The sequence below is a fragment of the Alnus glutinosa genome, chromosome 2 (assembly GCF_958979055.1).
Source record: "Alnus glutinosa chromosome 2, dhAlnGlut1.1, whole genome shotgun sequence".
Taxonomy (NCBI): domain Eukaryota; kingdom Viridiplantae; phylum Streptophyta; class Magnoliopsida; order Fagales; family Betulaceae; genus Alnus; species Alnus glutinosa.
This window is the reverse complement of record NC_084887.1, coordinates 36,880,307-36,895,968: the sequence shown is the minus strand read 5'-3', so window position 1 is coordinate 36,895,968 and position 15,662 is coordinate 36,880,307. Positions and strand designations below refer to the sequence as shown.

General features: G+C 35.2%; 2 protein-coding genes and 1 pseudogene across 2 annotated transcripts; 2 read left to right on the top strand and 1 right to left on the bottom strand.

Annotated features, from left to right (window-relative positions):
* The first annotated feature begins 1,628 nt into the window (after positions 1-1,628).
* LOC133859562 (alkane hydroxylase MAH1-like) lies at positions 1,629-3,170 on the top strand (annotated as a pseudogene).
* Positions 3,171-10,060: 6,890 nt separating this feature from the next.
* LOC133859901 (U-box domain-containing protein 7) lies at positions 10,061-11,892 on the top strand. The gene is made up of 2 exons (XM_062295479.1): positions 10,061-10,449; positions 10,980-11,892. Exons 1-2 carry the CDS (start codon positions 10,235-10,237, stop codon positions 11,761-11,763), a joined length of 999 nt encoding a protein of 332 aa, XP_062151463.1. The 5' UTR covers positions 10,061-10,234; the 3' UTR covers positions 11,764-11,892.
* A 233-nt stretch (positions 11,893-12,125) lies between these two features.
* Positions 12,126-15,483, bottom strand: LOC133859900 (altered inheritance of mitochondria protein 32). The gene is made up of 5 exons (XM_062295478.1): positions 15,046-15,483; positions 14,612-14,697; positions 13,755-14,060; positions 13,568-13,651; positions 12,126-12,857 (listed from the first exon to the last, which is right to left on the bottom strand). The coding sequence occupies exons 1-5, from the start codon at positions 15,409-15,411 to the stop codon at positions 12,488-12,490; spliced, it is 1,212 nt and encodes a 403-aa protein (XP_062151462.1). The 5' UTR covers positions 15,412-15,483; the 3' UTR covers positions 12,126-12,487.
* Positions 15,484-15,662: the final 179 nt, after the last annotated feature.

The following is a 15,662-nucleotide window of genomic DNA, read 5'->3' as shown; positions in this document are numbered from 1 at the left end:
GATTTGAATTATTTTTTATTTCGCAGTGAGCAATTTGTAATATTTAGGCCAACTACATGGCGGATTGATTTTGCTTTTATCTTTTTTATCTTTTTTTTTTTTTAAAAAAAAAAAAAAAAAGTTTTTTATTATTATTATTTTTTTAAAGTTTTTAATAGAATAAGAGTATTATAAGAATATTTCGATAAAAGTGGCCTTTTTGACACACTTTGATAGTTTAATAGGTCAAATTAGTATACTTGAAAATTATGGGACTTTTCTAAAATCGTCTATTAGTTTAGGGGGCTTTTTTTTTTTTTTTTTTTTTTTTATATTTTTTCATAATTTAAAAGACAAGGTGATAATCTCCTGCTCCTGCACCCACTAGTGATGATATGTTTTTTATTTGTCTTGTTTTCTGGTTGATTCCTGAGAAATGGTTAAAAGCTTAACATGTTAATATTCGACAAGTTTTAAATACTTTTACTAAACTTATTTTTCTTCAGATCGATAATCATTGGGATGCCATGGTTTTAGTTTTTGGTCATATAAACTATATACAAAATTGCTTGCATATTTAAAATAGATTTCACTGCTCATCTTAGAATATTAATGAGATATAATATATATGTCAATTATCTTCTATAATTTTCCTATTCTCGAAAGAAGTTTGAATAGTACAATACTTAATCACACATAGAGAGAACAAAATATTGTTGCATTATGTTTCTATAACATTTCTCAAGAGCTAACTATAGGCTAGGGACATGCATAAATCAGGTTATTTGGGTCCATCAATAATAGCTTACCACATCAGACTGGAACACTAAAACATAACCCAAATGAGAAAACAGGGTTAATTAGTTGTTTGTTCTTTGTTCGGTTTTTTGGTTGATGGGTTTGGTGTGTGGGACCAGGTATTTTTAGCTTAAAGTATTCTTGTATTCCACTCTGATGCGACAAGTTACTATTGGAGGGCTAAAAAACATGTTTTATGCCAGGTCCAGAAGTTAAACTCTTTTTCGAATAGCATTGATAATTAAATGTATCCACAAAGAGTAGCTAAAAATTGTTCATCTCTGTCTCTGCATGCATGGCTCAAGCAACATATGCTAAAAGCTTGATATGAATTAATTGTTATATATAAGTGAATAATATTTATTAGAGAAAAATACAAAATCAGTCATTTTGTTTCACTGATTTAATTGCAATAAGCTTTATGTGGTTTTAATTAAAATATTTTGAGAGCTTCGTGTGCTATATGCAAAAACAACAAATTAGTAAGAGGTGGTTGGGGTGGTCGCGAGCCACCCCAAGTTGTCACCCCCTCGATCTTCGAGCTTCTCTTTTTAATAAAATTAATTTAGTATTTAGTTTTTTTATTATATATATATATATATATATATATATATATATATATATATATATATATATATATATATATATATATATATGAGTGAATTTAAGGAGCTCCGTTCTCCTTTCAAAAAAAAAAAAAAAAAAAATTTGCTTGCTAGCTGCATCAGCATGGACCCAGCTAGCCATTACCCAGTCGTCCGTCTTAAAGAGCCACTAAATATAATCATCATGATGAACCCAAAAGATCGAATAGAAAACGATCCTCACAAAACCACAAAGCTTCATAGAGATCCAATGTCCATACTTTGGTACGCTGAGATTCTTGTAGCGTTTCTCTGCTTCCTTTTCCTTTGGCAATTATGGACATGGAACAAACACTCACCCTTCAAAAACTGGCCTGTTTTCAAAATGCTGAGGCTTCTTCAAAATGCATCGCATTTCCACGCGCACGCAACCCAATCACTAATAGATAAAGGGGGGACTATCATGTATAAGGGCCCTCGGTTCACTAACATGGCCTATTTGCTCACTAGTGATCCCACCAACATCAATCACATTTTGAGCAAAAACTTTTCCAACTACGAAAAAGGGCTCAAGTTCCGGGAGATTTTTGAAGTTTTCGGAGATGGGATTTTCGGAGCTGATTCTGACTCATGGAGATATCAGAGAAAGCTGATTCACTCAATGATAAAAAACAAAAAGTTCAAGTTGATCTTGCAGAAAGTCTCCCGGGGAAAGGTGGAAAGCAGCCTAATTCCGATCCTTGATCACGTCTCAAGTATGGGAATTGCATTGAGATAGATTTACAAGATGTTTTTCAGCGCTACACCTTCGATAATGTTTGCTTCATGGTTTTAGGTTTCGATCCAAATTGCCTTTCCATTGACTTTCCTGAAGTTGCACATGCAAAAGCGTTTGATCAAATGGAACAAAGTGTGTTTTACCGACACATTGTGCCAGAAAGCTATTGGAAGTTACAGCGATGGCTTCAAATAGGAGAAGAAAAGAAGCTAAGCAATGCTTGTAAAATATTTGATCAATTCGTGTACCAATGCATTTCATCCAAGCGTGAAGAACTGAGTCAGAGCAGGACCCAGAAAGTGGAGGAAGCTAAGTTCGACTTGCTGACAGCTTGTATAGAAGAAGATGAAGGAGGAGAAATGGGTGGTCATTCAAAATCCAACAAGTTTCTGAGGGACATAGCCTTTGCTCTCATATCGGCGGGCAGGGATACCATAAGTTCAGGCCTTACCTGGTTTCTATGGCTTGTTTGCAACACACCCATTGGTGGAAGCCAAGATTATAGAAGAGATGAGAGAGCATTTGCTAGTTAACAACGAGATCAAGTGGGATATAGATGAGCAACGACTAAGTAAGCTAGTTTATCTCCACGGAGCCATATGTGAGTCCTTACGACTTTTTCCACCCCTACCTTTCGAGCATTTGTGCGCAATTGACTCTGACATTCTCCCAAGCGGCCACCGTATTGGTCCAGGTATGAGATTGTTTTACTCTCCATACTCAATGGGAAGGATGGAAAGCGTTTGGGGCGAAGATTGCTTAGAGTTCAAGCCAGAGAGATGGATATCGGAGCAAGGAAGGATTGTGCATATTGTACCATCATACAAGTTCATAGCATTTAATGCAGGCCCACGGACTTGTTTGGGTAAGGACATGAGTTTCTTTCAAATGAAAATAGTTGCAAGCTCCATCATTTGGAATTATCGTGTTCAAGTGGTACGGTTGAAGGTCGTCCTGTTTTGCCGAAGATCTCTGTTGTACTTCATATGAGACATGGTTTGAAGGTTAGGGTCACCAAAAGAGATCTTTGATGAAGAAGACTACTGCTTAAGATAAAGATGCCGGCTACCTAATATTAATATGTAATCCAATCCCTGAAGTACGTACAATAAGAGAAAAATAGTTTGAGATAAATGTGATTTCCAGTCGATCCATTTAAGCTTATACATATTTTTTTTTTTCTAAAGTTGAATTTGTCTTTGAGGGTTAGTGGTTTATCAAGATCCAAATTTGTAGGATATGTAAAAATTTGCTCTTGTGAAGAACTCCTCGCAATCGAATTTCACATGCACTGACAGAACTCTTTTTGGCCGGACCTTATCCACTAATTGGTCGTCCGATCCCTTTAGCCGATCGATCTACGGGGGTTTGAGATCCTGCAATAGTACTAGCTAGCAAGGGTACGTATTATATATGTGGAATAGGATCCTAACTAGGAGCCGGTTAGTTGAAGAATGAGGAGCAAAATTGTCAATATGTTGAGACAATTTTGTCCCTCGATCATTTTTCAAATAACCGGCTGAAATGGAGAGATCCTTCTCCGTATTAGGTAGGGTGTATATATTGTAAATGAATGATCGAACTAAATAGATTATTTTTTAAACAAAAAAAAAAAAAAAAAATTGGATGAATTATAAGCATTTCATTGAAGAAAACACATAGTGCAATACACTCTAGCTATAAGCTAGATACAAGTGTCAAGCTGCAACACAACAACACAACAGCTAGCTCAACCAGAAAGAGCTAACCCAACATGACTCTCCAACCAACATTACAAACAACTTTGTAGGAAACAACTTTCCAGCAAACACAAGAAACTAGAGCAATATTCCTTGCTTCAACCTAGCTAAAACCGGCAAACGTACAGTCACACAATTACGTGACCATCAAGGCGAGAAATCGACACCACAAAGAGGCAATCTCCACACATCACCGAAAATACTCTCAAGCAGATTCCATCTTCTGCATATTTCTGCATTCTCCTTAATTACTTCTCAATAATCTACCTCTATCCAAGATTCTTATTCTACCATCCTAGCTAGTAGATTTGCCGAACAAGTTGCTCCTCATGCAGTACGAATAAATATGGTTGCCATGCCGAGTTCGATAGATCACGATTGTTTGATTAAGATCTTCCGATCTGAGCCGCTTAATTGCGGAGCTTCTCATCTTCATCATTCTCTACAATTCTTTCCAGTTAGTTTCCAATTTTTTATTCCAATACACCCTTAAAACAAATCGTCACTTTTGCTTTGTCATCGCAATTCATATTATATTCTCGATCAAGCATTCAGAAATCAGAATTCATCCTGCATCGATCACATACGGCTTTTTTTTTTTCTTTTTTCTTTTTTTAATTTATATTGGGATATTTTTGTCTTATTGATAGGGATACATTACAAATTTTTGATAGTTTAGAGAGAATATTAATGCAATTTTTAATTCGGAAGCATTGCAAATTAAGTGTTAATTTGACGATGGTATATATATATATATATATAGTTTTCCCTGAATATTCATGTCCTCTAGTAATTATTTCGAATAAGTGGGATAATAGAAAAATATTTTCAAGAATTTATCTTCCTTAGAAAAATCTGACCATAGCTTACTTTTTTTTTTCCTAATTGAATAAGGAAATGGTTACAAAAGAGGATCATACTAACTCCTGATCTGAATGAAAGAATGAGTAGATGATCCTAAAAATAAAAATGGGGGTGAGCTCCCCAACAATAAACCTAATAAAAATTAAAACAATACAGAAATAATTACAAAAGATAGGAAATTGGTCAAACAAGTGACCCGATTTTTTCAAGAGGCAACACAAGGTGGTTACAAAAGCAAAATGTGCACATATTAAGGCGAACATATCTAATCCACCACTTGAAACCAGCAACAACCATTGAAAAGAGGCTAAAGCCGAATATTTACTGTTGTATTCCGATGTAGCTTATTTTACTTTCCGGCAACCAACTATTCTATATATTAAGACCTTTTTGACTAGTATAGGAGTTTTGCTTGGGCCAGTGTGGCAAACTAATCCTTTACAAATTGGTCTTCGGTTTTGGACTAGTTGGAATTTTGATCTCATGTAATAAATTAATTTGTTCTAATACATACATGGCAATAGGACAGTTCATGTAAGAGCTTGTTCAGACTCTACTTACTTAGGCAAGTGCCGAGATAGTTTGGGTCCTACTTATTCAAGTTGTTCGACAAGTAAGGTCTAAACAAACTCTCACATGAGACTGTTCTGTTATAACATAGGACAAGCCAAACCCAAGTGTTTTTGCTCTAACCCTACTTTCAATTAAACCCAAACCCTAAAAACACATACCCAAAAAAAAAAAAAGAAAAAGAAAGACAAACAGATATACCTTTTCTTTTAAGCCAAGTATGCATGTGATATAAATTTTTTATTATTATTAGTAGACAACGTGCCTATTCTTTTATCATGAATTGCGCTAAATTAAAGTTGATAGCATTATTGCAGGTTGTTAAAATTATGGCAGGTATTAATTTGACCACAATTTCATACTTTAGTAATAATCCCACTTAAAGTTGACTATCTTAGTTTATTCAAGAACCTTTAGAATGGATTTTAATTAGGTTAGAAAATAAAAATATCAAATTAAAAAAAAATTTGAACAAAACTCATTGTGCCAAGAAAAGAAAGAGAAAACTCTTGGTTAAATTCTAAAAAAAAAAATGGAAATATAAAAGGGCAAATGCACTAACACCTTATAGTTTAATGATATTCTACTAAGGAGAGTACCTCTTCAATTTTTTATTATCTTTTCAACCACACCTCTAATAATATAGAATTGTTCTAGTAAGATCTCTCAATCCATTTGTGTTTAATGATCGGAATGATCACGTGACGTGCACTTAATCGATCTATTGACCAATAAAACCATATCATATCAATATTTTTACCTCTTCTTTCATACTATCTTCTAACATGCTAAATAACATATGTCAATCTGTAAGAATTACCTACAAATCAGTTCTGTAGCTAATTTACGAGGTTAAGAATTCAAACAAACTTTATTTTTTGAAAAGAATGATTTGGATAGTAATCAAATATTGGGTCCCAAAAAAAAAAAGGTGAGGAGAAAAATGGAAAAGGAAAAGAAGTGGATCGGAGCATTCAAATGATCACGTACCATGCCAACGGGGAATCATGATGAAAGTTTGTGGCCGCCCGGGAAGCATCCGTAAAGGCAATGCCGCCGTATAGCGGCCGCCAAAGCAAAGTAGCTAGTGAGATTCCTTTAAAGGTCCCCGTGGATATAATTTTAATTTATTTATAATTATATATATACTTCAATTCTTTTGGCCGAAAGATGTTCCATGCTTATCCCAAAGTCATGTACTTTGGGAATGAAAATTGAGAGATACGTTATCCATGCTTCAGATTTTCGCACAATTTGTCAGCTTTGGCTCACGAGGGCTGCAGAGCCAGCAATCTCAACCAGGGTAACAGGAATAACAATTACCATTGTTAATTATATATGTGGATAGTTTTCTTTAAAAATCCTATGTCCTTCTTCCTCCGAATACGATCCCTTGCAATTTGGAACAATGAGACTCACTTGTTCGGACAACTATTCGAGCAGGTAAGCCCGTTATGGTAAGTGGGCTCATTAGCTAGGAGACTCTAAAAATTACATACCTGCTCAAGAGGATCCCAATCATCTTCTCCATTGTATATGTATTGAAAAGCGAGATTATTAATTTATATGAACCTACTTGAAACCTGCATAAGTTTCACATAGATGTAAGTACCATTGGAAATATTAATTAGATTATTAAATTTATCATTTTTTGTTATATTAAACTTTTAGCATAATTGGTGATTTAACAATAAAATACCCATATATCGGAATAACAATAAAGGAGACACATTAAAAGAGGCTGATGGCAAATTTTTGAATTTTGTTGGGACATTGCAAAAGCCATAGCAATTGGAGAGTGGGGGTTAATTAGTGAAGTTTCTAAAGACAAAAGATTTAAATCCCTTTTATATATCATCAGGCCTACATATATAAGAAAGTTTCAAACCCAAAGTTTAAATATTTCTCTATTTCAATATAAATAAAATTCATAATTATAAACATTCCAAAAAATAAACAAAATTTTTTTTATGAATTCAAAATAAAACAAAATCTTTCACTTAATTGGTGTGATACCTATTATATTTCAATACAAATAAAATTCATATAATTATGAACATTCAAAAAAAAAAAAATCTTTTATGAATACAAAATAAAACAAATCTTTCATTCAACATTTAACACAATCAAATAAATCCTCTCACATGCATTTGGTTCAATACTTAATTATCTATTTAGTGTTTCCAAAGAGTTTATGTCCATTTTCTGCATAATAATCAAATAAAATTTTGCCTTATTTTGCTTTCAAATGCCGAAAAAGCACTTCCCAAAAATGCATAAAAATTCGAATAAATCACTTAATCGGGAAAAAAAAAATTCTCGTAAAACATATATTCAAATGAAGAACAACTCAACCAAAATTTCACAAACAAAACATAAACATATTCATATTCAGATCTCAATCCAAAACCAGTTTTCGGATCATGTCTAGTACAAAGAAATTTTCTCGAGAAACAAATATGCATAAAAATAATCAATTCATAGCTATGGAAAATTTATGCATAGAAGCATGCACAAACACAGAGAAACATCTACACAACGAAATTTTAGAATAAATAGAAACCCTAATCTGAATCAATGTCAAATTTAGCCTCCATAGAATTACCAAAAAAAAAAAAAAAAAAGAGAAAAAAGAACAGAAAATTCTTTACTTAATTCAAGCTAGCGATAGTAAACTGTACCTATAGTAATAATAAAATCTCATTAAGAACGTTGTATAGTTGTTCTACGATTTTTTCTAAACTCAAAGATACATTTAAGCAACAAAAATTTTAGATAAAATAAATTAAATCCGTCAAATTCAACTTCCACTAAATCACCAAAAAAATAAAAGTGCTTCAAAAATTTTTTTATTATTTTCTTCAAACAAAATTATTTGCTCGCTATATACGGGATTCTATAGGAAATTAGGAACCATATATATATACAGGATTCTATATAAGATCTTTTTATTCCATTAACATATAGCTCTTGATTCTATATACTACGATTTTTTCTATATATGATTTCTTTTTTAAAAATAAAAATAAAATAAAAAATCCTATATATAGTTTTTTTATATACGGGATTCTATATATGGGGTTTTTTAAGTAACATATTAACACAAATAAATCTTGATTCTTTCTATATATGTGTGTTTTTTTTTAGAGATCTATATATGTGTTTTCAAGTAAACTATTAACATATATTAAATATATAGACCGGTTTTGTTTTACTTAAAGAACTAGTTTAGTACTTAAAGGACCGGTTCACTCACTAAAAATTATGGGTTCACGCCACAGGCCGCAATTCACAGCCTATGTGGAAGGATTTTTTATATATATATATATGATGTGAATTGTCCCTAGAATTATGCTTATTCTATTTCAAAATAAACTATTTTTTTCTTATTGGCATAATAATTGAGCAAAACTTATCAATTTTGTAAAACCGAGGACATTTTTAAACTAAATTTTAAGGAATACTGTTTGTCACTTAAGACTTATCGCATGACAAATTCTATGATAATTTACTAAGTCACCGACTTACACAGTTACTTTTTCACCTGTGAAATACTTTGGTGTGTTGCATATTAGTAGGTTTGACGGACCATTGGGTTAGAGCATTTTGTTGGGCTGAAGATGCTAAGCAATGGACTCAATTAGTCAAGTTTGCACAACATAATCAAATGATGTTGATTATTGTAGTTATATTTCATTGGAAGTTTTGTGTTTATATTGGCTAATAGTGAATAAAATTATCGAAATTAGTTTAGTTTGACTTGATCATTATTATTCCGATTTTCGTTATATTTTATTCTAATAGTTAGTGTTTAAGGTAATAAATTCAACTAATTACGAGTTCCTTAGTATTGAATCACTACGAGTAACAATCTAAATTAATTATTTTACACCGAACCACTCCCAAATGGCCCGTGGCGGTTCGGCCACCCCCTTTGGCCAAAGGCTATAACCTCCTCTCTTTTTTTCTTTTTTCATTTTTTTTTTCGAATTTATAAGAGTATTTTTTTTCTTATTAAAAGAATTTTTAAAGTGATAATTTAATGGGCATATGTACTTTTACCAATATATAAAGGGATAATTGCATCACTGGTCCTTTGGGTTGGCCTAAATTACAAATCACTCCATGTGGTACAAAAAGTTTATGGAGGGTCCCTGTGGTAAACTAAAATTACGAATCATTCTCTGAACTCGTTTTTCGTCCACCAAGTTAACATATTCCATTAGTTTGTTATGTCATACTTAGTAGGAAATCGACATGTGACCACTCCAGGCCTAGGGGAGGCTGTGCGCCACCCTCAGAACGTGGTCAGGCCACCCCCGACAACCACCCCTTCGCTATTTTCTATTTTTTTTTAAAAAAAAAATTATTTTTAAGTTTTATTTGTTTATATTTTTTTATTGTAATGGACACATGTCAATTTCTTATTGGATATGACGTGACAAACTAATCGAATCTGTTAATTTAATGGACGAAAACGGATTCAGGAAGTGATTCGTAATTATAATTTACTACTGGAACCCTAGCCTCTATAAACCTTTTGTACTACAAAGAGTGATTTGTAATTTAGGTTAATCCTAAGAACTAATGATGCAATTATCCCTTATATAAACCTGCCATTCGATCGTTTAAAAAAAAAAAAAAAACCTGCCATAAAGCATAAAGAGCTTGCTTCTATAAAATTAAAGGAAAGTTAAAGATTCATTCTTAGGGATCGTTATTGTATTTCCAAATCAGACATTCACAAAAAAGCTGACCAAAGAATGGGAAGTTGCTTCTAAGTGAAACAATGAATTTTGATACCCACAAAAGCCAAAGATTGCATCTTCAAGCAACCAATCCCAATACCAACATTATCACCTCTACAAAAGGAATTTACTTGTACAAGTTTGGAGAGCCCGAGAGAGATCGAGCTTTCTCTAATGGAGGAAGTGGTGATAGAAAACCTTTTCAATGGTGACACAGAAGCGCAGGTTCAAGCAGCTAGAGACCTTAGTAAACTTAGCAGTAAGCAGAGGCACAAGTTGGCTGAAAGAGGTGTCACGGCGCCTTTGATTTTGATGCTTCAGTCGCAAGATTACGACGCCATTGAAGCTGCTCTGTTTGCTCTGCTCAGTCTTGCCTTCGGCAGTGAACGGTTTGTCTATTCATTCTAAAATAGTGTCAATTTTCCAAACTATGTTCATAGATATAAAATCTTTAATATAATTATCACCATTGTAACAAATAAATAATTTTTTTTTTTTTTGTGTGGGGTTAAATCATTGCTTATCACAAGAAAAGTTTCATTTAATTAATATTAGCCGAACGAATGAAATATTTAATTGAATTGAAATATAAATTAAGGAGATAGGGTTTGAACTTCAAATTTATATTCTGATGTCGTGTTAAATTACTATTTATTTTAAAAAATTAAGCTAATAAAAAAAAAGAACTAAATTGCATCATTTAATTAATATTCTAATATTTTTTACTTAAAACTGTTTGTTTGATTGATTGATGGGACCAGAAAAGATGATCCTGTACTAATAATTGCCATTGGTGTACAAAAATGATGATTCTGTACCAACATTGACGTACAAAACACATCGATGAAATTGTTGTACAAATTTTTTTAATATTATTTACTTGGGGGAATTATGAAATTAATTTCCACTAATTTTACAGAAACAAGATCCGGATCATGAGATCTGGGGCTATACCAGTCTTGCTAGGCCTCCTTCAATGCCAAAGTGAGGCACTGATTGAGCTCACAATAGCAGCCATGTTGATCCTCTCCTCCTGCACAGCAAACAAGCTAGCAATCGCATCTCATGGAGCGATCCAACTCTTGGTGGAATTTCTCAATATGAGTGGCAGCAGCATCAGCATCAGCGTGCAAGCCAAGCTCGATGCAATAGCCACACTCCACAATCTCTCAACTTGTCAACAGATCATTCCTTCAATGGTCTCTTCTGGGGTCTTATTTTCCTTGCTTCAACTCATCCACGGCTCCGAAAAATCATCCGAGTTGGTCGAAAAGGTAATGGGGCTGCTGGAGAACGTCGTTTCCTTGTCAGAGAGTGCCCTTTGTGAAGCTGCTGGCACGGGTGGTGCCATTCGTGCATTGGTCGAGACCATTGAGGATGGTTCCCTGCAATGCAAAGAGCATGCGGTGGGGATTCTCCTCCTCATATGCCAGAGCTGTAGGGAAAGATACAGAGGAGTTATTTTAAGGGAAGGAGTGATGCCAGGGCTGCTTCAGTTGAGTGTAGATGGGACGTGGAGGGCTAAAACTATGGCTACACAGCTGCTGTTGCTTTTGAGGGATTGCCCAAGCTACGGTTCAAGAAATAAACAATCAAAAAATGAGCTTATAGAGCAGATTATGCAAGAAATTGATGCGGGAGAGAGCGTCGAGGGGACGACGCTGAGGCTGTTGGAGGAGATGATTGCAAAGCTTAGTACATGACATCATATAATTTTTCCTTCTAAAGCATAGAAGTCGTGGTTTCTAGGTGATGGGATTAGTCATTTTGACAAGGATATTTGTATGTGTATATAGGATTGGTTCGGGATTATTCAGCTAATTTTTGTCCAATCTTTGTTCTTTCACTAACAACGCCTCCTCCTTGTTCCCCGTGTTTTTGGTTCTGACGGTTGAAAGGGGCAAGATAAATACATTGACAAACAAATCAGAACACAAAAAACAGAAAACTCCCCCAACGCATACTAACAAGCTAGGAAGAAATTTTGCTTAGGCTTGACCATATTCCCGGAAGGGAGTATTCATCCCTGATGAATCTTTACATTTGTCATATGCACTACCCCATATTCAAAACTGTGATCTAATTAAATATTCCAATAAAATCAGAGAATCATCTCCAGTACATTTTAAGCAAGCAACTAATAAGAAACTCCAGTATCAAAAAGCCCAGTCACCAAGAGTAATGAAACAACAATTTCGGTTGGGCAGAATCAATTACAAGGGGATACAAATTTCTTCATCTTTAATCGGCTAAAACTTTTAGTCATTCAGTCCACCTGCTAAGCAGAACATATACCCTATAGTTTTCCCTCCCTGCAACATACATTGTTCAGGGGATTATTTTAAAGATGTTATCACATCTCCCTACAAAAAACCAGGGTCTACAGACCCACAAACAAACTTGAACGCATGGATAATATTGCATATTTCACCCAGACCTCCTATAAAAGCTATAGGCCACGGCAACTGTTGCAACTGCTCCGACCACAGCAGCGGCTGTGAGAACATCACTTTGCTCCCATGATCCTATCCAGCTTGACACTTTGCCCACCCCATTCTTTTCATTCACTCCTATGGTTTCTTTCAGCTTCTTTTCTTCATTCACACTGCTCTGCTCCAAACTTGTGTCTTTGCAACAAGTAAACCCATTACCAACCTGGCAACAGCCGGCCACATTATCCTTAGTACTCTCAGTGTTGTTTTCTTTGTGCTTCTTCTTGCTTTTCTTCACATCCCCATTAGGAAGCTTCTGTTCATCCGCTTTTCCACCTTCCTCGGTAGCTGCCCCCATTTGCCCTCTGCAATTAATTATTGTTACTTTTATGTTCATATATAGTTCAGAATAATGCCAAAGATTGAAAGATTGATCACCAATTGGCAACTATAAAGATAAACAGGGTGATTCTCATTAACAGCAAATGTAAGAAAAACCTTCCTTTTTTGACAAGTACAAACATAAGAAACCTCCAAAAGACTTTTTCTTTTTCTGTTATCTTTCAAAAATTAAAAGAACCACGCACAATTACAAAAATAATAATAAAACGCGTCCAGAACTTCAACAGGGCCTTTTCACAAGGTATGGTAAAGACACATAGAAGCAAGGAACCAAAATTAAGGCTAAACTTTGACTGTCAGAATCAGAGTCGAAGCAAGAAATTTAAACAGATTTAATGGACTACATTGCAAGTGGTAAGGGCCTTGGTCTAGGTGATAATATAGGTAATAATTGAAGTTAACTTCAATTTCTTGATGATAATCCAGGTAATAATTCAGGATCAACCACAATGCAAGTTGACATACTGAATAACATATGTTCACACCCAAGACTAGAAATTTCATCCATCCACACATTTCACATATTGATAAAACCAACATCATTCTTGATAAACAATTCATAAATCTAGTATCTGATACAAGTACTAATTTTTGATCTGTAGAATTGACAACAAAAAAACATCAAATGAACATTTCACGAAAAAAGAACATGCAAAACCACAAAAGGACAAACCTCCAAAGCCGTTCTATGATCTCTCCCTTTCCAATATGCTGATCAAGCAATGCAGGCACATCATCAGGAGTAACATAGCCATACCTATCATCATTAATGAGAAATGTTTAATACTACCTAAACAAATTATATGAAATATTTTATCAATTTGCAGAATAACAAGAAGCAGCTATGAATTGGATCTTACCAATGACCCATAATCTTCCCATCTGGATCCGGGCTGTAGATAATCACATTCCCAGCATACTTGTGCCCCCCAATATGTGAGCATGGATTAACGAAAACCTGATCTTTTAATCCTCGCAACTCAATCTCCTCATTAAGCTTTTCAATGAGAACAGGTCCACAAACACCACACCTCCGATCACGACTACCATGAGAGCACACAAAAACATGAGAACCAGCCAACACCTCCTGCTCTCCAGAAGCCCATGCTTTACCGTTAACAAGAACATCCTCGACAAAGCTATCCATTTCCGAGTCCTTCAAACCCCTTCAATAGTGAAAATAAAACTCAGACTCAACAAAGAAATTAAAAAATAAAAATAAAAACAACTCATTTTGACAGCACAATCACAAACCAAATGAAAACTTCTGTAATTTATAAAATTCAAATTTTGCACTATCATAGAATCTGGTAATTACCACAACATTGGACTCAAGGAAGAAATAAACAAACAATGAATCCCGTAATTTAATCATATATCATTACCACTATGAAAAACAGAACCGGGGTCCATAGTAAAGCTGTAGGTTAATCCTATCTTAAACTCTAACAACTCGTCCTTATCCAATCTATCCTCTGAAAATTAATAGAATCTTGCGCTTGCCCAAGCACAATTTCAACAAACAAAACCCTGACCCTTGTAAGTTGTAACATAGCTATATCAAATTATTTACAATAAAAACTGCCCAACTCAAGTAAATGAAACAAAACCTCTCGAAATGAAACCCTAGAACAAGAAACTTAACCACATCTGTCATTTCAAGGAAAATTAGCAAAACCACAACCAGAAGAAATCCTATTTAACCCTCGCGATTTACCTGTACTTGATCATATCCGGGAAAATCAACACGTCTCCTTCAGAAAAGTCAGTCCCCTCGCGCCCCTCGCATATTGTCAGGTTCGTCTGCCATTTCCAAAAACCAAAACACAAGTCAACGAAACTCCCATCGAATCCGAATCTCAAAACTCGCAGCAAAATCACAATTACCGTTATCATTAACCGATCAATCTGAGTTTTACATTATAATCCGAGTTCTCGATATAGCAAAATCACAATTAGCACAAACGATTAATCGATCAATCCAAGTTTCAGATTAAAATCCGCGTCTCTTAAAACTCGCAGCAAAATCACAATTACTCCAAACGTCAACCGATTAATCCGAGTTCTAAATCTTAATCCGGAACTTAAATCGCAGCAAAAATCATAATTACTGCAATGATTAACCGATTTTTTTACAGCGATAAAGCTGACCTTGAGAGCCATATCATTCTTGCGAGCCTTGAAAGCCGCATAGAGAAGCTTAGGGAGCGGATCGGACTCGGGGCCCTCGACACGCGACGGCCAGGCCTCGGGGCTCTTGTAACAGAGGAACACGTGGCGGTCGTACGCGCCAATGGTGCCGGACAGGCTCTCCTTGTACATCTCCGGCCGCCGGAATCCGTACTTCTCTTCGTCGTCGTCGTTGTGGCCGTTGCCGAGGGTCGAGAGGTCGTCGGAGGCCATGGTGGAAGCTAGGGTTACGGTTAGGGTTCGAGCCCGAGAGAGTGGGAATGTGAGAGAGGCTATGGGGAAGATCGCAGCGGAAATGAGAGAACGAGAAGTGTGCCCAATGCGCATATGGGGATTGGGGACTGTGTGGGTGCCGGTGACGTTGGGGATTTTGGGCTGTGGGATGGGTTTGGATGGTGATGGTTGCTTGGGCCGAAAGATTGAAGCGCGGAAGGGGCGTGTAGTGCACGCGCTATTTGTAGATGGATCATTGAATGAAGTTATCGTGTGGTCGTGGACTCGTGGGTGAGAAAAGGAAAACTCTATTAGAAATGAAATGTTATGACCATCCTTTTTATTCTTCTAAAATTGACGTAATT

Coding starts and splice junctions, on each gene's coding strand:
- LOC133859901 (XM_062295479.1), top strand. CDS start 10,235: ATGGAGGAAGTGGTGATAGAAAACCTTTTCAATGGTGACACAGAAGCG. Junction 10,450..10,979: donor CTTGCCTTCGGCAGTGAACG/GTTTGTCTATTC, acceptor CTAATTTTACAG/AAACAAGATCCGGATCATGA.
- LOC133859900 (XM_062295478.1), bottom strand. CDS start 15,411: ATGCGCATTGGGCACACTTCTCGTTCTCTCATTTCCGCTGCGATCTTC. Junction 14,698..15,045: donor AGAATGATATGGCTCTCAAG/GTCAGCTTTATC, acceptor TGGAAATGGCAG/ACGAACCTGACAATATGCGA. Junction 14,061..14,611: donor CCGGATATGATCAAGTACAG/GTAAATCGCGAG, acceptor TCACTATTGAAG/GGGTTTGAAGGACTCGGAAA.